Raw genomic sequence first — 21,464 nt, 5'->3', positions numbered from 1 at the left:
TCTCCGGGTTACTACCGGTGCTACTTGCTAATGAGTACAAGAATAGAAGGATAGAGAGGATGAACACGTGGCTGGAGAGTTGGTGTAGGAGGGAGGGCTTTAAATTCTTGAGGCATTGGGACCGCTTCTGGGGGAGATGGGACCTGTATAACGGACGGGTTGCACCTCAACAGCTCCGGGACCAATATCCTCATGGGGAGTTTTGCTAGTGCTGTTTGGGAGAGTTTAAACTAGCTTGACAGGGAGAACAAATTCAATAGGGAAGGAAGTAAAGCAGAAATTGGATAGCAAGAATTTAGAAAGCGAATCTGTAAGACAGAGGAAACAAGGCTTAGTAAGTAGTAAACAAGGAGGTCTTCCTGTGCAAAATGGTATATATTTTAATGCAAGGAGCACAGCGAATAAGTCGGATGAGCTAAGAGCACAGGTAGACACTTGGGAGTATGACATTATAGCCATTACAAGAACATGGCTAAAAGAGGGTCAGGTTTGACAAATTAATATTCCTGGTTGCAGGATTTTTAGACAAGACAGAGAGGGGGGTAAAAGGAGCGGTGGGGGGGGGTGCGGGGTGGCGTCACGGTACTGATTAAATAAACTATTACAGTGATGAGGAAGGATGATATGTTAGAGGGATCAAATGAGGCCATATGGGTCGAACTGAAAAATAAAAAAGGGGCGATCACACTGCTGGTCGTGTATTATAGACCCCCAAACAGTGGGAGAAAATATGTAGGCAAATTGCTGTGAAGCCCAAAAATCATAGGGTAGTAATAGTAGGGGATTTTAACTATGCAAATATTGGTTGGGACAAATATAGTGTGAAGGGTACAGAGGGTGCGTAATTCTTGAAATGCATTCAAAATAACTTTTTTAGTCAGTATGTAGCAAGCCCAACACGAGAGAGGGCAGTTTTGGATTTAGTTTTGGGGAATGAAGCTGGGAAGGTTGAAGGGGTATTAGTGGGAGAGCACTTGGGTGCCAGTGACCATAATTCAGTCAGATTCAAGTTGGTTATGGATAAGGACAAGGATATGCTTGGAATAAAAGTCCCGAATTGGGGAAAAGCTGATTTTGCGAAGTTGAATGATTTGGCCACAGTAGACTGGAAACGGCTACTTGTGAGTAAATCAGTGTCGGAACAGTGGGAGGTTTTCAAGGAGGAGATCCGGAAGGCTCAGGCCAAACATGTGCCCTTAAAGAAAAAGGGTGGGAATAATAACTCTAGAGCCCCTGGATGTCTACAGACTTACAGGGGAGGATAAAGATAAAAAGAGACGCTTATGTCATATACCAATGGCTAAATACTATAGAATCTTTAGAGGAATATAGAAAGTTATGAGGCAAAATTAAAAAGGATATTAGGAATGCTAAGAGAGAGCACGAAAAATTATTGGATGGTAAAATTAAGGAAAACCCTAAGATGATCTATAAATATATTAAGAGTAAGAGGGTAACTAAAGAAAGAGTAGGGCCTATTAGAGACCATGAGGGTAATCTTTGTGTTGAGGCGGAAGATGTTGGTAAGGTTCTTAACAAATACTTTGCTTCTGTTTTCACAAAGGAAAGGAGTAATGCAGGTACTGCTATAGAGGAGGAGTGTGATATTCTGGTTGAAATAAATACAGTGAAAGAGGAAGTATTAAGGGGTTGGGTTTAGCAGCTTTGAAAGTAGATACGTCCCCAGGCCTAGATGAAATGCATTCCAGGCTGTTGAGCGAAGTAAAAGAGGAAATAGCAGAGGCCTTGACCATCATTTTCCAGTCCACTTTGGATTTGGGCATGGTGCCGGAGGATTGGAGGACTGCTAATGTCGTACCCTTGTTTATTGAGAATACAAGCTGGTTAGCACATGGAAACGATAACACTGTGCAATATCAAACCTTGTAATACACAGGCTCCTGTTTACCTTGCTCGATAAGCTTTGAAATGTCTTCATCTAGTGGTCAGCGGCAGGTCGGGGCCATAAAAGGAGCGGTGAGCAGCGGACATGGGCAGCGTGGAGGCCCCAAACTGCGAGGGAACATCAGCGGCAGGTCGGGGCTATAAAAGGAGTGGCGAGCTGCGGCCATGGGCAGCATGAAGGCATACCACTTCAAGGTACAGTGCGAGCTGGTGCAGGAGGGCGACGGCTGTGAAGAGTGGCGTCATCAAGATTCAGGTCGGTGATTGGAGCATGGGCAGATACAGCAGGTGCGGCAAGAGATTATAGAGGGATGTGATTGGGACCCAGTGGGGGTGCGAGTTCGGGGTCAGGGGCCCAGAGGCAGCACGGACCTGCCCACACTGCGATACGTGTGCGCACTAGGTCCGTGCAGCAGAGCTGGTCTCCAGTCGTCTTGGGTAATCCTTGCCACTGGACCAAGATCTAGCTCTGTCAAGCCCGTGTGGTGGCTGGTGTGCAATGGCCACCCCACGTTAAAAAAAATCCATGCACAGGTATCTTCCACCCTTCAGGATGTAGTTCGGGTCCTTCATTGAAACACTTGTGAACTCGTACTTTTTTTTTGTCGTGGAAGCAAGTCATCCTTGTTTCAAGGGAACGCCTATGATGACCCTTGTTTAAGAAGGGAGAAAGGGATAGGCCGAGTAATTACAGGCCCGACAGCCTAACCTCAGTGGTGGGAAAATTATTGGAAAAAAGTTCTTAAAGACAGGATAAATCTACATTTGGAAAGGCAAGGATTAATTAGGGACAGTCAGCACTGATTTGTTGAGGAAAGATCTTGTTTGACTAACCTGATTGAATTTTGTGAGGAGGTAACCAACAGGGTCGATGAGGGTAGTGCGTATGATGTAGTGGATATGGATTTTAGCAAAGCTTTTGATAAGGTCCCACACGGTAGATTGGTCACGAAGGTTAAAGCCCATGGGATCCAGGGCAAAGTGGCAAGTTGGATCCAAAATTGGCTTGGAAGCAAAGGGCAGTGGAAAATGGAATTTAATTCAAAGAAGTGTGAGATAATGCACTTTGGGAGGGCTAATAAGGAAAGAATATACACATTAAGCAGTAGGCCACTTAATAGTGTAGATGAACAAAGGGACCTTGGAGTGCTTGTCCACAGAACTCTTTTTGGGAGGAAACTAAAACATTAAATCATTAAATCGTGTCCCCCCGATCTGGGGGACACACCAAACATTTTCAAGGCCCTTTTTTTTTGTGTTTTTGATTTTTTTTTATAGTTTTTTTTGGGCACTAAAATCATATTTTTTTTTCTCCAAGTGCCCCCTATAAAAGGGGAGGGGGACACTAAAAACACTGGCAATTAAAACAAATTAAACTTTAAAACATAAAATCAAATTAAAATTTGGTTGCCGGGGGTGATGATGCACTCCAGTCCCTCCGGAGCCCACCTCTCGCGGAAGGCCGCGAGCGTACCGGTGGACACCGCGTGCTCCATCTCCAAGGTCACCCTGGCGCGGATGTACGCGCGGAAGAGAGGCAGGCAGTCAGGCTGAACGACCCCCTCGACTGCCCGCTGCCTGGACCGGCTGATGGCACCCTTGGCCGTGCCCAGGAGCAGTCCTACGAGGAGGCCCTCAGACCTACCCGCTCCCCTCCGCACAGGGTGCCCAAAGATCAGGAGTGTGGGACTGAAGTGCAGCCAGAATTTCAGGAGCAGCCCCTTTAAATAATAAAACAGGGGCTGCAACCTCGTGCATTCGGTAAAAACATGGAACACGGACTCTTCCAGACCGCAGAAATTGCAGGCGGCCTGGGAGCCCGTGAACCGGCTTAAAAATTTATTGCACGGCACTGCTCCGTGCACCAGCTCCAGGCCAAGTCCCCGATAAATAGTGGGAGGACTCCCGCGTAGAGTGCCCTCCATCGGGGACCCCCGCCTCCTCCAGACGGGAAGATGGTACGCCATGGCGTTTCCGGATGGCAAGCGAGGATGGCAAAGTTGAGAGTGTGCAGGAGCAGCCCGTACAGGAAACCCCTCCGCGCGGCACGGAGGGGATTTCCCTGAGGAGGCTCAAGTTGTGAGGCGCCTGCTCCCGAGGGAGGTTCCGGGGTTTGGCGCCGATGAGGAATTCCGTCCGGACGGGGGTCAGTTCGGACGGGATCTCCCCACGTGCTTGAGCCTCCTCGATGCACCTAACGGGGTCAGGGCCCAGAGCTGTTTTTAACGACTCGATGGCATCGGCCGCGTGGCGGACGTCGGCCGAATTTAGGCGCCGCGCCAGCGTGTCCGGCGCCATCCAGCCCGCTCCTCCACCATCGAGCAGGTCCCTGACCCTGGTCACCTCACCAGCCACAGCCCTCTCGTCCGACCGCCACCTAAAACCTCGGGTTGTGGAGGTACGGATTCCCGAGCAGCGGCTCCTGCAGGACAGCCGCCACTCCAGCCGGTGGAGAGCTGCGCTTGGTGGAGACTTTGTTCCAGACCCTGATGAGTTCCTTGTAAAAGACAGGCAGCTCCTGGAAGGCGGTCCTGACGCCCCCCAAGCTCACAAACAGGAGCTGCGTGTCGTAGTTGAGGCCGCGCTGCTGGCGGAAGAAATACGTCGCCAGAGCTCACCACCTGGGAGGGGGCTCGACGTAAAGGTATCTCTGCAGGGTCTGAAGACGGAAAGTCGCGAGCTGAGTGCTGACGCACACCAACGACTGACTGCCCTCCCCAAGCGGGAGACTCAAGACCGCGGCAGAGACCCAGTGCTTCCTGTTGTTCCAGAAGAAGTCCACCAACTTCTTCTGTATCTTGGTGACAAACGCAGGGGGAGGGGTCAAAGTGACCAGCCGGTACCACAACATGGCGGCCACCAGCTGGTTTATGACGAGCGCTCGACCCCTGTAGGACAGCACTTGGTGGAGTCCTGTCCAGCGCCCTAGGCGAGCGGCGACCTTGGCCTCCAGCTCTTGCCAGTTCGCCGGCCAGGCTTCCTCGTCGGGGCTAAGGTAGACTCCCAGATAGAGGAGATGGGTCGTGCTCCAGGCAAAAGGCCTGAGCTCCTCTGGCAGGGAGTCCACCGCCACTGACCCACCAGGAGTCCGGAACATTTCTCCCAGTTGATCCTGGCGGAGGATGCGGCCGAGTAAACCTCCTGGCATTCACGCATCCTCCGCAGGTCATCGGGATCCTCTACCGTGAGGAGCACGTCATCGGCGTAAGCCGAGAGGACGACCTCCATGCCCGGCCCTTGCAGAGCCAGTCCCGTCAACCTCATCCGCAGGAGGCGCAGGAAAGGCTCCACGCAGATGGCATATAACTGGCTGGACATGGGGCATCCCTGGCGCACCCCTCTCCCAAAGCGAAGGGGCGCCGTCAAGGACCCGTTAACCTTTATCAGACACTCCGCGGCGGCGTACAAAAGTCGGATCCGGGCGACGAAATGCGTCCCGAACCCGAAAGCGCGCAGAGTTCCGAACAGATAGTCGTGATCCACCCTGTCGAACGCCTTCTCTTGGTCGAGAGATAGGAAGGCGACCGACAGACCAGCCTCCTGGAAACAATGGATGAGGTCCCGGACCAGATGGATGTTATCATGGATTGTCCGGCCCGGGACCGTGTAGGACTGGTCGGGGTGGATCATGTGGTCCAGCACGGCTCCAAGGCGAGCAGACATCGCCCTGGCGAAGATTTTGTAGTCCGTGCTGAGGAGGGAGACCGGGCGCCAGTTCTTAAGGAGGCGGAGATCGCCCTTCTTAGGCAGCAGGACGATGACTGCCCTGCGCCAAGAGAGGGGCATCTCCCCGGTCGCCAGACTTTCCCCCAGGACCCGCGCGTAGTCGCCCCCCAGGACGTGCCAGAACGCCCTGTGGAACTCCACAGTCAGCCCGTCCAGCCCCGGGGCTTTTCCCCTCGAGAGCCGGTCGAGGGCGCCGGTCAGCTCCGCCAGGCTTAACGAAGCTTTCAGATTTTCGGCGCCCTCTGGGCTGACCTTCGGCAGGTCCTCCCACAAAACTCTACGCGCTTCCTCGCTGGACGGATCCGGAGAGAACAGAGCCCCGTAATATTCACAGGCCCTGTTGTTGACGCCCTCCGGATCCGAGACGAGAGAGCCGTCGTCGGCCAGCAGCGTCAAGAGCTGCTTACGGATACTCTGTCTTTTTTCCAGCGAGTAGAAGAAGGGGGAGCCGCGGTCCAGATCCCACAGGAGCCGGATCCGCGACCTCACGAACGCGCCTCGGGACCCGACGAGCTGCAGGTCCTTCAGCGCGGCCTTCTTCGCTTCATACACCATCCGCAGGGCCGGGTCCTCGACGACTTGACCGAGACGGGACTCCAGGTCGAGCACCTCTTTTTCTAGGCGCCCGACCCTGGCCGCCCGCCTCTTGGTCGACCCCCTCGCGTACTCTTGACAGAAGATGCGGACGTGAGCCTTGCCCACGTCCCACCATAGCCTCAAGGAGGGGAAGCCCCCCTGCTTCCTTCTCCAGTCGGACCAGAATCGACGGAACGAGTCCTGGAACCGCACGTCCTCCAGTAGCCGGTTGTTAAAGTGCCAGTACGCGGACCCTGTCCTCGCGCGGAGCGAAGCGAGCTCCGCCCACACCAGGTGGTGGTCCGAACACGGCACCGGCCGCATGGAGGCTGCCGGGACGCAGGAAACGTACGCCCGAGACACGTAAAGGCGGTCGACTTTGGACCATCCTACTCCAGGCCTCACCCAAGTAAAAGCGCTGGAGTCGGGATGGAGATTTCGCCAGACGTCCACCAAGTCAAAGGATCCGACCAGGTCCCTCAACTTCTCCATCGCCGTCATGCTCTGCGGGGCACCGGAGCGGTCCCTCACCTCGAGGGTGCAGTTAAAATCCCCCCCGAGGACAATGCAGTCGCCGACGTCGACGGAGCCAAGAATAGCGGACACTTCTTCGAAGAAGCGCGTTTGCTGCGGGCCGGGCTGAGGGGCGTACACGTTCACGAGATGGAGTGGCACGTGCCCCAGGCGAACCGTGATGTGCAGCAAGCGGCCTGGCACGGGCTCCTCGACCCCCAAGATCTCCGGCTGGAAATGCAGGGCCAGTAAGACGGCCACCCCACAAGAAGTGGCAGTGAGGTGGCTCATGCGGACCTCTCCTTGCCATTTCAGGAGCCACGTGGCTTCGTCTCCCGGAACGGTGTGGGTTTCTTGCAGGAAGCACACCGCATATTTCCCCTCCCGCAGGAGCGAAAAATTGTTAAATCTACGGCGTGCCTCTCTGCCGCTGTTGATGTTGAGGCTGGCTATGGTTATCTTCATGACAAAAGCATAGTGCAACCACTACCTAACCTATTGTGGGGGGGGGGAGTGGAGTCGTTTGTTGACCTCCACTCCTTCAGCAGCCCAGCGAGGAACCTTTTGAGCCGGCGCAGCTCAAGGCCTTGTGCCTTTGATAAGGGCCCGCCCACGGCCATGGTTTTAGCGGCGGCGCGGACGGACGCGATGAGCAACCCCGGCTCGGACCATCTTTCTAGGGCCAGATGGGCTCGGTTGCGGCGACCCTGGCTCTGGGCCAAAAAGTCCCGGAGTTCCTTTACAGGAATGAGGGGGGACTCAGCGGCGGGCACGAGGAGATCCACCGCCTCACTGGCGATGGACTCGAGATCTTCTCCCTCGTCCCCCACCGAGTCCCCGTCCCCCTCCGGGAGGTCGCCACCAGCAGCCGGCCCGTCGACCGCACGAAGTACGGCAAACGGCCCGGCCGATCCATCCGGCCCTGGCTCTGCCTCGATCCCACCCCCAGGATCGTCGGCAGAGGAGTCCCCACTGGGCTCTTTTAAAAGCGGTGCTGGGTCGGGAAGCGACAGCGGAAGGGGTTCCTCCTCCGCCCCAGGAACCGGGGAACACGGAGAGACCTGGTTTAGGAAATTCTCCAGGTCTACCCAGTCCCCCAGCTCCAAAGTAGGGGGCGAGGGTTGGTGTTCTTCCCCCTCCCCGCCGCCACCCCCTGGCCCAGCGTGTGGATGTATATTGAATTTTTTTAAATTTTCATTTTCTGCCGTGTCGTGCAAGTCCCGGGGGAAGTTGGTTAATAGCTGGGCGGGCTCAGGTTAGGCCTTTTCGGCCCCGCCCGCCTCAGTCCCCGGCAGCAATGCATTCCTCCGCTGGCCCTGCGCCCCCCACGACAGGCAGATGCTCCATGCCATCCCCGGGGGCAGATTCTTCTCGCCTACGGCGCAGCTTGGGGGCGCTAGTGGGGGACGCGGGGGGCTTACCGACTCCTCCGCGGAGGGATGTTGTTCCCCCTCCGTCTCATTGGAGTGCCGCCTCCTTTTGTTCCTGGGGGGGCGCGGAGGCAGGGAGACCTCCATGTCTGCCAAGGCCCCCGCTCCACTCCCCACTTTTCCTTTTCTTGCCCGCGCCCAAGCCCCTCTGCGGTAATGGTCAAGGGCTCGGGCACAGGCTCAGGGCACCCCGCGCTCGCCGGTGAGTGTTGGGCTGAGCGCGGTGATCAAATTGTCTGGCGCACTGGGGGGACCCGCCTCGAGATGTTTCGCCTTCCTCTGCGCCTTCTTTCCGATCGGACGCTCTCCCTCCCCCCCGCCGGAGGCCGTGAAAACAAAGGCCCCCGACGATGCCCACGCACCCACAGCTCCCGGCACGCGGACACTACTAGGGGGAGTGGTGGTGGCGGCGCCAGCCTTGGCCGCCCTCGGTGGTTTGGCGGCCTTGGAGGCAGGGCAGTTCTTACGAACATGCCCCACCTCCCTACAGGCATGGCACCGCACGCCGTCCGACGTCCAGAAGACGCGGTAGACAGTCCCCTCATGCACCACATTAAAACTACCCTCCGTCGTCTCCTCCTGCGCCAGCCGGACAAAGAGCTGGCGGCGGAAGGAGAACACGTGGCGCAGGCTGCTCTCCCTGAGGCCGAGCGGTATGGGGTTGATCCCTGACCTTACCTCCCCCAGTTGGTGTAGGTGAGGGAGGAGGAGCCCAGCGGGAACAAAGGGCGGGACGTTAGAAAGGATGACTCTCTGTGCGCTGGCCTCGAGAGGGTCCACCGGCAGGAACGCCTCGCCCACCGTGAGCCCCTTTTCAAGGGCCAGGGACACCGCCCGCTCCGACCCCAGGAAGAATACAGCCTTCCCAGACATCTTGGAGGCTGCGACAATGGCCGAGGGGCCGACTACCCCAGCCATCGCCCGTACGCACTCCTCGATGCTCATTGTGGGGTGAGTGTAGCTCTTGACCCCATGTTTTTTTGTTATAAGTCTGAACGGTGGCAGGGCAGCAGGAGGCGCCGTGGATGTGGACGCCGCCTGCGCGTACGTCTTAGCTGGCCCTGCCACCGGCGTGGATGGAGTCGCCATCACGGGGTCCCTTTAAGGGCTACACCCATCCCAAAGTCACAGGCTTTAATGTTCTTAAATTGGCCTCGTTTAAGTGTATGAGCAGAGGAGCTCACAATGAGGCACACCTCTGCCCTAGTTGACAATTGGGGAGGGGCCTTGCTCCCTCTGCTCAGTTGTCTTAATTGTTTTTTTCAATTAGGAGGAAAGGGCTCTCAGAGAGAGAGGGGAGAGACAGAGAGAGTGACAGAGAAAGAGAGAGGGGGAGGGTGGGAAAGAGGAACGCTGTGAGGGCAGGTCTCCCCTCACAGCGATGGGTGGGTGTTTCTTGGGGTGCACCCCCCAGATGGCAAAAAAAAACATCTATGACGAGCTTGTGGACAATGCGGACCACTTCCCATACTTTGGGAGCCTACTATCAGCTAGGACAGACATCAATGACGATCTTCAGTGTTCCAGTACAGCCTTCGGTCACATTCGGAAAAGAGTGTTCGAAGACCAGGATCTCAAACCCGGCACCAAGCTCATGGTCTACCTGCCTTCCTATATGCTTCAGAGACATAGACTAAGCACTGGAGAAGTATCACCAACGCTGCCTCTGCAAAATCCTGCAAATTCATTAGCAGGATAGGTGCACTAACATCAGCGTTTTCTCTCAGGCCAACATCCCCAGCATCGAGGCATTGATCAGGCTCGATCAGCTCCGATGGACGGACCCCATTGTCTGCATGCCCAATACTAGAGTCCCGAAACAAGCCCTCTACTCCGAGCTAAGTCACGGCAAGCGAATCCCAGGGGAGCAGAGAAAATGCTTCAAAGACACCCTCAAAGCCACCTTGAAAAAATGTAACATCCCCACCGACGCTTGGGAATCCCTAGCCCAAGACCACTCAAAGTGGAGAAGCACCGAACACTACAAGTCTCTTCGTCGGGAGCACACAGAAGCCAAGTAGAAGGAGCATACGACAAATCAAGCACCCTACCCACCCGTCCCTCCAACCACCATTTGCCCACCTGTGACAGAGACTGGAGATCCTGCATTGGTCTCATCAATCACCTTAGAACCCATTTTAGTGTGGGAGGAACTCATCCTCGACTCCGGGGGACTGCCGAAGAGGAATGAAGCTCAATCAGAACCACTCTGTACTTAGACTAATAAGAACATAAGAAATAGGAACAGGAGAAGGCCATACGACCCCTCGAGCCTGCTCCGCCATTTAATACGATCATGGCTGATCCGATCATGGACTCAGGTCCACTTCCTTGTCCGCTCTCTATAACCCCTTGTTCCCTTATCATTTAAGGAACTGTCTATTTCTGTATCAAAGAAACTGCCTATTTCTGTCTTAAATTTATTCAATGTCCCAGCTTCCACAGCTCTCGGAGGCAGCGAATTCTGTAGATCCACAACCATCAGAGAAGAAATTTCTCCTCATCTCAGTTTTACATGAGCGGCCCCTTATTCTAAGATTATGCCCTCTAGTTCTATTCTCTCCTATCAGTGGAAACATCCTCTCTGCATCCATCTTGTCAAGCCCCCTCATAATCTTATACGTTTCAATAAGATCACCTCTCATTCTGCTGAATTCCAATGAGTAGAGGCCCAACCGACTCAACCTTTCCTCATAAGTTAACCCCCTCATCTCTGGAATCAGTCATGTGAACTTTCCCTGAACTACTTGCAAAGCAAGTATATCCTTTCGTAAATATGGAAACCAAAACTGCATGCAGTATTCCAGGTGTGGCCTCACTAATACCCTGTACAACTGTAGCAAGACTTCCTTGCTTTTATACTCCATCCCCATTGCAATAAAGTTCAAGATTCCATTGGCCTTCCTGAACCTACATACTAATCTTTTATGTTTCATGTACAAGTACCCCCAGGTCCCCCTGTACTGCAGTACTTTGCAATCTTACTCCATTTAAATAACTTGCCCTTTGATTTTTTTCTGCCAAAGTGCATAACCTCACCGTTTCCAACATTATACTCCATCTGCTAAATTGTTACCCACTCATTTAGCCTATCTATGTCCTTTTGTGTCTCCTCCTCACACATTGCTTTCCCTCCCATCTTTATATCATCGGCAAACTTGGCTACCTTACACTCAGTCCCTTCCTCCAAGTCGTTAATATAGATTGTAAATAGTTGGGATCCAGCAGATCCCTGCGGCATCCCACTGGTTACTGATTGCCAACCCGAGAATGAACCATTTATCCCTACTCTCTTTTCTGTTCGTTAGCCAATCCTCTATCCATGCTAATATATTACCCCCAACCCTGTGATCTTTTATCTTGTGCAGTAACCTTTTATATGGCACCTTGTCAAATGCCTTCTGGAAGTCCAAATACACTACATCCACTGGTTTTCCTTTATCCACCCTGTTCGTTACATCCTCAAAGAATTCTAGCAAATTTGTCAAACATGACTTCCCCTTCATAAATCCATGCTGATTTTGCCTGACCGAATTTTGTTTTTCCAAATGTCCTGCTACTGCTTCTTTAATAATGGACTCCAAACAGCTTCCCAACCACAGATGTTAGGCTAACTGGTCTATAGTTTCCTGCTTTTTATCTGCCTCCTTTTATAAATAGGGAAGTTACATTTGCAGTTTTCCAATCTGCTGGGACCTCCCCAGAATCCAGGGATTCTTGGCTAGCACCAAACAAAAATATTGCACAAAGGGCAACAGGCTCTTTACAGCACTTCTCACTGGGCACAATGTCCTAAACTCAACTCGGCGTCAACATTTCTAAACCATTCCCTGGTCTGGGACTCAAAACATTTTTCATAGAATTATAAAAATTACAGCACAGGAGACGATTATACCGGCGCTCTCTCCTATAACCCCATTCCCCATCAGACCCTTTATATTTCTCCTTTTCAAATACTTATCCCATACTTATACATTACAACAGTGACTACACTTCAAAATGTACTTCATTGGCTGTAAAGCACTTTGGAATGTCTGGTGGTTGTGAAAGGTGTTATATAAATGAAAGTCTTTATTTCATTTTAAATGTTCCACTCTCTGCCTCAATAGCTAAATGTGAAACATCCCATGGTCTAATAGCCTTCCATTCAAAAACTTCCTTCTCCCTTGGTTTTTTTCAGTGTGAATCCTCAATCTCTGTCCTCTTGTTCTCCATTCACTCCCCAGTGGCAACAATCTTTCACTACCACCCAAAGTAAAGCCCCAATACAAAAGCAAAATACCGCAGATGCTGGAAATCGGAAATAAAAATGGAAAATGCTTGAAATACTCCGCAGGTCGGGCAGCATCTGTGGAGAAAAACAGAGTTAACGTTTCAGGTTTCTCCACAGATGCTCCCTGACCTGCTCAGTATTACCAGCATTTTCTGATTTTATTATACCATAAAAACCACATTATATCTATTTAATGGCCTTAAATCCAAGAAAAGCTAAAGTGCAGTTCTTTGAAATCTGGAACTCTCTCCGAAAAAGTTGCTGTGACTAGGCCAACTGAAAATTTCAAAAATGGAGATGGATAGATCTTTGTTAGGCAAGATTATTAAGGAACATGGAACCAAAGCAGGTAAATGTAGTTAAGCTGTTATCTAATTGAATGGTGGAACAGGCTTGAGGGGCTCAATGGCCTACTCTTGTACCTATGATTTTTTGCATTATTCTGTATCATTACATTTTTGTTCACAAAATAACAGGTGGATCACTCATTAAAAGGTTTAAGTTTGGAATCCGGGCACTTTATTGCCTCCATTCCACACTTTGTGCATTTTGAAAAAAAATGTTTTTTAATTGAAATGTCAACAGCACAGATTGTATTTTTATTTAAGTGGAGTACTTGTTCTCAAAGCCTTCAAGTTAAAAAATATCAGCAGAGACCAGTAATTGATCCAGACGCAGGGGTGAGGGTGAAACTCAACTTCAGCAGTACGCAAAACAAGTGGTAATCGATCGATCGCCACCATCCTCTTTGCACCCCGAGTAGTAGAATTTCACCCCTACATCTCCAAAGTAGACTTCAGTTCTGCCTTCAAATATATTGCATAATGTGACTTCTAAAGTGCTATTAGGTTAAATGATCTATACATACTTTTACATTCACTTGTTCCAGTGAGGAATACCTTGAGTTGAATGCAAGTCATTATTTTTCTTCTCGTTGGTGAAAGTCGTATTTGTTCTCATGGGTGATTATAAAAAGGTGGCTGTCATGTACGTACTTTTGGGATCACTAGCTACTAGATGGCATCACTGTTGGAGTCCATTGGGCTGCACGCACGTGTGTGCAGCCCAAGTATAAAAGGCCAGCCATTTTGTACATTAGTCACTTTGGGCCTTAATAAAGCAGAGCCAAGGTCATACCTCTTGAAGTTAAACAGTACTCAGTCTAACAGTTATTGCATACACAACATTGTGCTAACAGATAATTAACACACCACTGCCAGCCTGTTTAGCACATTCACATAGGGACTGCAACAGTTCATAAGAACGTAAGAAATAGGAGCAGGAGTAGGTCACCTGGCCCCTCGAGCCTGCTCCGCTATTTAATAAGATCATGGCTGATCTGATCATGGACTCGGTTCCACTTCCTGCCTGCTCCCCATAACCCTTTATTCCCTTATCGCTCAAAAATCTGTCTTATCTCCGTCTTAAATATATTCAATGACTCGGCCTCCACAGCTCTCTGGGGCAGAGAATTCCACAGATTTACAATCCTCAGAAGAAATTCCTGTTCATCTCAGTTTTAAATGGGCGGCCCCTTATTCTGAGACTATATCCCCTAATTTTAGTTTCCCCTATGGGTTGGAATATCCTCTCTGCATCCACCTGGACGAGCCCCTTCGTTATCAGAGATAAAACCACACCTCATTCTTCTTTAATCCAATGATATAGGCCCAACCTATCTTCATAAGTCAACACCCTCATCTCCGGAATCAACCTAGTGAACCTTCTCGGAACAGCCTCCAATACAAGTATATCCTTCATTAAATACAGAGATCAAAACTGTACACAGTACTCTAGGTGTGGCCTCACCAATATCCTGTATGGTTATAGCAGGACTTCTATTTTTATACTCTATCCCCCTTGCAATAAAGACCAACATTCCATTTGCCTTCCTGATTACTTGCTGTACCTGCATACTAACTTTGTTTCATGCACAAGGACCCCCAGGTTCCTCTGTACTGCAGCACTTTGCAATTTTTCTCCATTTAAATTATAATTTGCTTTTCTATTTTTTCTGCCAAAGTGGATAACCTCACATTTTCCCACATTATACACCATCTGCCAAATTTTGGCCCATTTACTTGGCCTGTCTATATCCTTTTGCAGGTTGTGTGTGTCCTCACAATTTGCTTTCCCACCCATCTTTCTATTAACAAACTTGGCTACATTAAACTCAGTCCTTTCATCCGTCATTAATATAGTTTGTAAATAGTTGAGAATCCAGCACCAATCCCTGTAGCACCCCACTAGTCAGTTTGCCACCTGGAAAATTACCCATTTATCCTGACACTCTGGTTTCTGTTAGTTAGCCAATCCTCTATCCATGCTAATATATTACCCCCAACCCTGTAAACTCTTATCTTGTGCAGTAACCGTTTATGTGACAATCACTAGGTGGGGGTAGTGCTGGACAGGCTAATGGGACTCAAGGTAGACAAGTCCCCTGGTCCTGATGAAATACATCCCAGGGTATTAAAAGAGATGGAAGAAGTTATAGCAGATGCATTCGTTATAATCTACCAAAATTCTCTGGACTCTGGGGAGATACTATCGGATTGGAAAGCAGCTAATGTAACGACTCTGTTTAAAAAAGGGGGCAGACAAAAGGCAGGTAACTATAGGCCGGTTAGTTTAACATCTGTAGTGGGGAAAATGCTTGAAACTATTAAGGAAAAAATAGCGGGACATCTAGATAGGAATAGTGCAATCAAGCAGACGCAGCATGGATTCATGAAGGGGAAATCATGTTTAACTAATTTACTGGAATTCTTTGAGGATATAACAAGCATGGTGGATAGAGGTGTACCGATGGATGTGGTGTATTTAGATTTTCAAAAGGCATTCGATAAGGTGCCACACAAAAGGTTACTGCAGAAGATAAAGGTACGCGGGGTCAGTGGAAATGTATTAGCATGGACAGAGAATTGGCTGGCTAACAGAAAGCTGAGAGTCGGGATAAATGGGTCCTTTTCGGGTTTGAAATCGGTTGTTAGTGGTGTGCCACAGGGATCAGTGCTGGGACCACAACTGTTTACAATATACATAGATGACCTGGAAGAGGGGACAGAGTGTAGTGTAACAAAATTTGAAGATGACACAAAGATTAGTGGGAACGCAGGTTGTGTAGAGGACACAGAGAGGCTGCAAAGAGATTTAGATAGGTTAAGCGAATGGGCTAAGGTTTGGCAGATGGAATAGAATGTTGGAAAGTGTGAGGTCATCCACCTTGGGGAAAAAAAAACAAAAAAAGGGAATACTATTTGATTGGGGAGAATTTGAATTACAACATGCTGCGGTGCAGAGGGACCTGGGGGTCCTTGTGCGTGAATCCCAAAAAGTTAGTTTGCAGGTAATCAGGAAGGCGAATGGGATGTTGGCCTTCATTGCAAGAGGGATGGAGTACAAAAGCAGGGAGGTCCTTCTGCAACTGTATAGGGTATTGGTGAGGCTGCACCTGGAGTACTGCGCGCAGTTTTGGTCGCCTTACTTAAGGAAGGATATACTAGCTTTGGATGGGATACAGAGACGATTCACTAGGCTGATTCCGGAGATGAGGGGGTTACCTTATGATGATAGATTGAGTAGACTGGGTCTTTACACGTTGGAGTTCAGAAGGATGAGGGGTGATCTTATAGAAACATTTAAAATCATGAAAGGGATAGACAAGATAGAGGCAGAGAGGTTGTTTCCACTGGTCGGGGAGACTAGAACTCAGGGGCACAGCCTCAAAATACGGGGGAGCCAATTTAAAACCGAGTTGAGAAGGAATTTCTTCTCCCAGAGGGTTGTGAATCTGTGGAATTCTCTGCCCAGGGAAGCAGTTGAGGCTAGCTCATTGAATGTATTCAAGTCACAGACAGATAGACTTTTAACCAATAAGGGAATTAAGGGTTATGGGGAGCGGGCAGGTAAGTGGAGCCGAGTCCACGGCCAGATCAGCCATGATCTTGTTGAATGGCAGAGCGGGCTCGAGGGGCTAGATGGCCTACTCCTGTTCCTAATTCTTATGTGGCACCTCATCACATGCCTTTTGGAAATCCAAATAAATCACATCCACTAGTTCCCCCTTATCCACTCTGCTCATTACATCCTCAAAGAACTCCAGCAAATTTGTCAAACATGATTCTGCTTGATTGAATTATGCTTTTCCAAATGTCCCGCTACCGCTTCCTTAATAGACTCCAGCATTTTTCCAACAGATCTTAGGCTAACTGGTCTATAGTTTCCTGCTTTTTGTCTGCCTTTTTTTTTTAAAAAAAGGGGCATTACATTTGCAGTTTTCCAATCCGTTGGGACCGCCCCAGAATCCAGGGAATTTTGATATTACAACCAATGCATCCACTATCTCTGCAGCCACTTCTTTTAAGACCCTAGGATGTAGCCATCAGGTCCAAGGGACTTGTCCACCTTAAGTCCCATTATTTTACCTAGTACTACTGCATTAGTGATTGTGATTGTAATTAGTTACTCCCACCCTATAGCCCCTTGATTATCCAGTATTGGGATTTTTTAGTGTCAGGAAGACAGCCCACCTCCACAGGGCATCTAAGGATGGGCAATAAATGCCAACCATGCCAGGGACACCTAAAACCAGAGAATGTATAAAAAAAAACACTTCTGTTCCAATTGTATTTCAGAAAATTTAATTAGGACCTATTTTACATATTGTTTCTCTGGGCACTCAGAAAAAAAACTAAGCACACATGCAGCATTTTTCTTCATTTCCCATTTTCTTTTTACCACAACAAAGACATGCCAACAAAAGCAAGTCCTATTGAAATAACAAATGCAGGGCAGGAAATGGCCACTTAGAATATATTCAGAATAAAAATGAAACAACCCACAAGTAGGTTTGGACTAAACATGTGCATTGAATTAGTAAACATATGAGAGACATGATCAAAACAAACAAATGTATGTGAAATATGATCACGTTTTAGTGAAATTCTTAATCCCCGGCATTAAATAACATATTATAAGACTTAGTTTTCAGAAAAAAATCCTAAAATTAAATATTGAAAAGTCAGGGCAATTACTGATCAGTTGTATAATTCCAGCAGTGATTTTTAAAAAAAGTCAAACCTGAAGAATGTGTTTTTTTTGTATTCTAGGGTTGGAGCTAGAATGAGAAAATAACTGATTCTAGTAAGCGTAGTTTGTAGTATTTTATTCCACATTCTACAATTCCTCTTTCTCCCCCAAATGACCCGTGTCTTGCACTAAAACCAGTGATTATCAGATAAACCTGTAGTTTAGCTTGATTTAAACTAAAAGTGGAGTTACATAACAATTTTTATACATCATAGTAAATAAAGATAACTACCGCAATAACAGAGTTCTCATTCTGAATATGTACACACTCAACACTGCTTGTGGATGCACTCAAATATACAAGACGACAATATAAAGTCCTACTAAAAGCAATTCATATATACACACAATCAAATGTACAATTTATTACTTCAAGCATGGATTTAAACCACCCGAGGAACGGTAGTTTGTGTCAAATATCTTATACAAAAGTAGGCATTTCTAAAACACAAGTTTAATACAACAAGGGTGCTTTATTTAAACCTCTTCATTTCAAAATTCAGTTAAACCAGGAAAATTTGATGTGTCCAAGAAACATTTGAAATCAACATTTTCATAACTATTTGTAAAATTGTACTGATTTTCTGACTGATTGGTTATTGATTGTATATAAATGTGCAAAAGATGCAATTTATGATCTTCTATATTCATTGTTATTAAATATTTCAATTTAGACAATGCCAATGAAGCAAATCCTTCAAGAACTGAAATGAGAAATTTTGGATTAAAAATATTAGCAAACATATTTAATGACTGAATGATCTGAAACTGTAATCATTGGTACTTTATGGTTTGAAAGCAATCCAAAATACATTAATTTGACATTCTACAGTACCAGTTACTATATGCCTGAAAAAGGTCAATTTTTCTGTTTCAAAACTAAAAAATAGAAAAGTACTCAGTTCTAACTAACAAATAACAGGGCTGTCTGAAAGGCTAAGCTTCAGTCTTTCATTGCAGTCAACACAGCAAATTTGAGATACTCATGTGGGTTTCAATTTGAATATTTTAACAAGTCAGCTTTTCTTTGTTACAACTATTATTTGCAGTTCAACTGTTACATTCTACTACATATACCAGGGCTTTACTGTAAAGAAAGGGCTATTGAAGTGTTTACACTTGATTCAATTCTTTAAGGGCATCATTTGACATAACAAAGACAACCAATCTTGCATCGTTCTATTTCCCTCTCCTCACTGAATTGTTACTGTACATTATTCTTGGAATTATTTACCCAAAAGGAATGCACACTTTTATAGATCAACAAACACATCTTAGAACAATTATGTATTGGTATATTTGGAAAATAGTCAAATTTGTAGTTGAAGTTGTGGGTGGGGGTGCAGAGGTGCATTTTTGAATAAAGTAACTCAAAAAAGAATTGGCCTCTAAATAACCAGTAAAATATGAAGGTAGCTTATCCTGATTTATACAGAACAGTTAGATGAGGGGAGTCGGCCATGCATTTTGTCTAGTGCTAGTTGCATACTCCAAATGCTCAGAGGTCTCATGTATGCCAGAGAACGATAAATGTTCTTTTCACAGTAGGCTTCAGGTGTCTGAAAAGCCATGCCAAGACGTTCCCACACTGTCCTGTAGGTACCTTCTGCAGTCTTGAAACCTTCATCGATAAGTCCCTATTAATTCCCAGAAAAAGGATTCATTTTAAGGATAAAATTAATACATTGCATTAACTAGTTTTAAATAACCAAAAAAGGTTGCTATGCTTCCAAATACACACCCAAGAAGTTCAATTAATTGCATCTTTAAGTAAAGCGATACAAGCATCAATTAATGATAAATTGAATGTAAATTTGTGCAGTTAACTATTAGTGTTTGTTTTCCCAAGTCCATATTGAAGCAACATCTTCACAATCTAGTATTAGTTTTAAAGTTTATTTTTCTCTCCACATATTTTTCCATCTCATTTTGGGATATGGTTCCACAGACACGAGAGTACCACCGAATCAAGTGGCAATTCTGCATGACGAGCCCAGAGTGGCAGGCTATTCACAGGAGAAAAAGCTCACACCTGATCTGGTTCTTCCCCAACAACCACATGTACTTTCCAGCAGGGTTCATTAGATGAGAGGGCAAGAGCCACTAGATAGTGATCAGGAGCAACAGCCCTTGATTATTTTCTACTCCCTTACATAGAATCAGAGGCCAATTATAGGACTCTTGCTGTCACCCTGGCTGAGATAAGCCAACTCAGTTCAGGCATTGAACCTGGTTGAAGTTCAGATGGCATACTTCCGGATACCACAATAGTAATATCACTCCAAGTGGTATACATCATCCTCAAATGTAAAGTGGCACATTGGGGGGGGGGGCGGCAAAGAGAGAGCAGGGAGGGGTCAGAAAGAGAGAGCAGGGGCAGAGGAGAGAAAGTGTGTGTGTGTATATAAAGAGAGCCTGGAGGGGGAGGGAAGAGAAAGAGAGACCTGTCAGAGCTGCTGCAATTTGATAGTCTATTTTCACACTTTGCTTAAGAATTCATAGCAACACATTGCTATTAAGAACTAATTGGTTTATTAACACACTACACATTGCCAGTTCATCCACTAGACTCATAACTGCGTACCTCAATGTGGATGACCTAGGCCCAACTGACTGGGGTATTACTCTCTGAAAACTTTTCCTACCTCCCCTGGACCATGAATGCACTACTGAATAGCAAGCCATAATTTCCCAGACCGTCACAGATCTCATCAATATTATCTGAATGGCGGCAGATTAGGAAAAGGGGAGGTGCAACGAGACCTGGGTGTCATGGTACATCAATCATTGAAAGTTGGCATGCAGGTACAGCAGACGGTGAAGGCGGCAAATGGTATGTTGGCCTTCATAGCTAGGGGATTTGAGTATAAGAGTAAGGGGGGGGGGGGGGTAATGGTCTTACTGCAGTTGTACAGGGCCTTAGTGAGGCCACACCTGGAATATTGTGTTCAGTTTTGGTCTCCTAATCTGAGGAAGGACATTCTTACCATTGAGGGAGTGCAGCGAAGGTTCACCAGACTGATTCCCGGGATGGCAGAACTGATATATGAGGAGAGACTGGATCGACTGGGCCTGTATTCATTGGAGTTTAGAAAGAAGAGAGGGAATCTCATAGAAACATATAAAATTCTGACGGGACTAGACAGGTTAGATGCAGGAAGAATGTTCCCAATGTTGGGAAAGTCCAGAACCAGGGGACATAGTCTAAGGATAAGGGGTAAGCCATTTAGGACTGAGATGAGGAGAAACTTCTTCACTCAGAGTTGTTAACCTGTGACTGCTCAGCCAATCAGGTATGTATGTCACAGGTTCCCAATTAATAGCACAGAACTCCGTATCTACGAGTTCTCATTGTTTTTTTTCCCCCCATTAATAGCAAACATACAATAAAATGTCAAAAGAGCACACATTTAAAATTAATTGAAATTAAAGTTATAAAAAAATATGTATTTTCCTGATTTTTAAAGAATTTTTAAAAAAATGTTTAAAAATAAATTTATCGTAGTGGGGAGGGTTTTTAAACAATAAAATAGGTTTTTATATTTGATCATGTTTTAGTGTGTTTTAAAACACTTGCAAGATTTTTGAGGACATTTGCTGGGCAAGATATGCGTAAATACCGCAATCTTGCCCAAACAAATGTCCTCACTCCCAAGATGTGTAGGACCTGTCAAGCTCCAGCTTGACAGATTGGAAAAGCCGGTTTTCGGCACATGCTCATTGCCTGCTGAAAACTGGCTCTTCCGATACCTTCCCGGGACCGTAGAAATTCCATACGGGTTCGGGATATCGGAATTTCTGGGCCAATGATTTTGGATGAAATGGAGTTTGGTACAAAAAGGATTGTCCTGTAAACCAATTGTGGTCAACAATTAAATCTCATTTGCAAACTATTTGTTTTTAAGTTTCCAGGTTTACAATAATGTTAACAACTTCCTCAATTATAAATA

The 21,464-nt window shown here is 47.5% G+C and overlaps 1 protein-coding gene across 3 annotated transcripts in view; it reads right to left on the bottom strand.

Annotated features, from left to right (window-relative positions):
• Positions 1-17,575: 17,575 nt before the first annotated feature.
• Positions 17,576-21,464, bottom strand: part of gba2 (glucosidase, beta (bile acid) 2) — a 94,796-nt gene continuing 90,907 nt past the window's right edge. For all 3 annotated transcript variants that reach the window (XM_070868400.1, XM_070868401.1, XM_070868402.1), the window contains one exon: positions 17,576-19,151. In XM_070868400.1, the coding sequence (XP_070724501.1) occupies positions 18,942-19,151 (210 nt within the window). In that variant the 3' untranslated portion in view covers positions 17,576-18,941. The remainder of the gene's footprint in view (positions 19,152-21,464) is intronic.

Source organism: Pristiophorus japonicus, chromosome 2 (genome assembly GCF_044704955.1).
Source record: "Pristiophorus japonicus isolate sPriJap1 chromosome 2, sPriJap1.hap1, whole genome shotgun sequence".
Taxonomy (NCBI): Eukaryota; Metazoa; Chordata; class Chondrichthyes; family Pristiophoridae; genus Pristiophorus; species Pristiophorus japonicus.
This window is presented reverse-complemented; position numbering and strand designations above follow the sequence as displayed.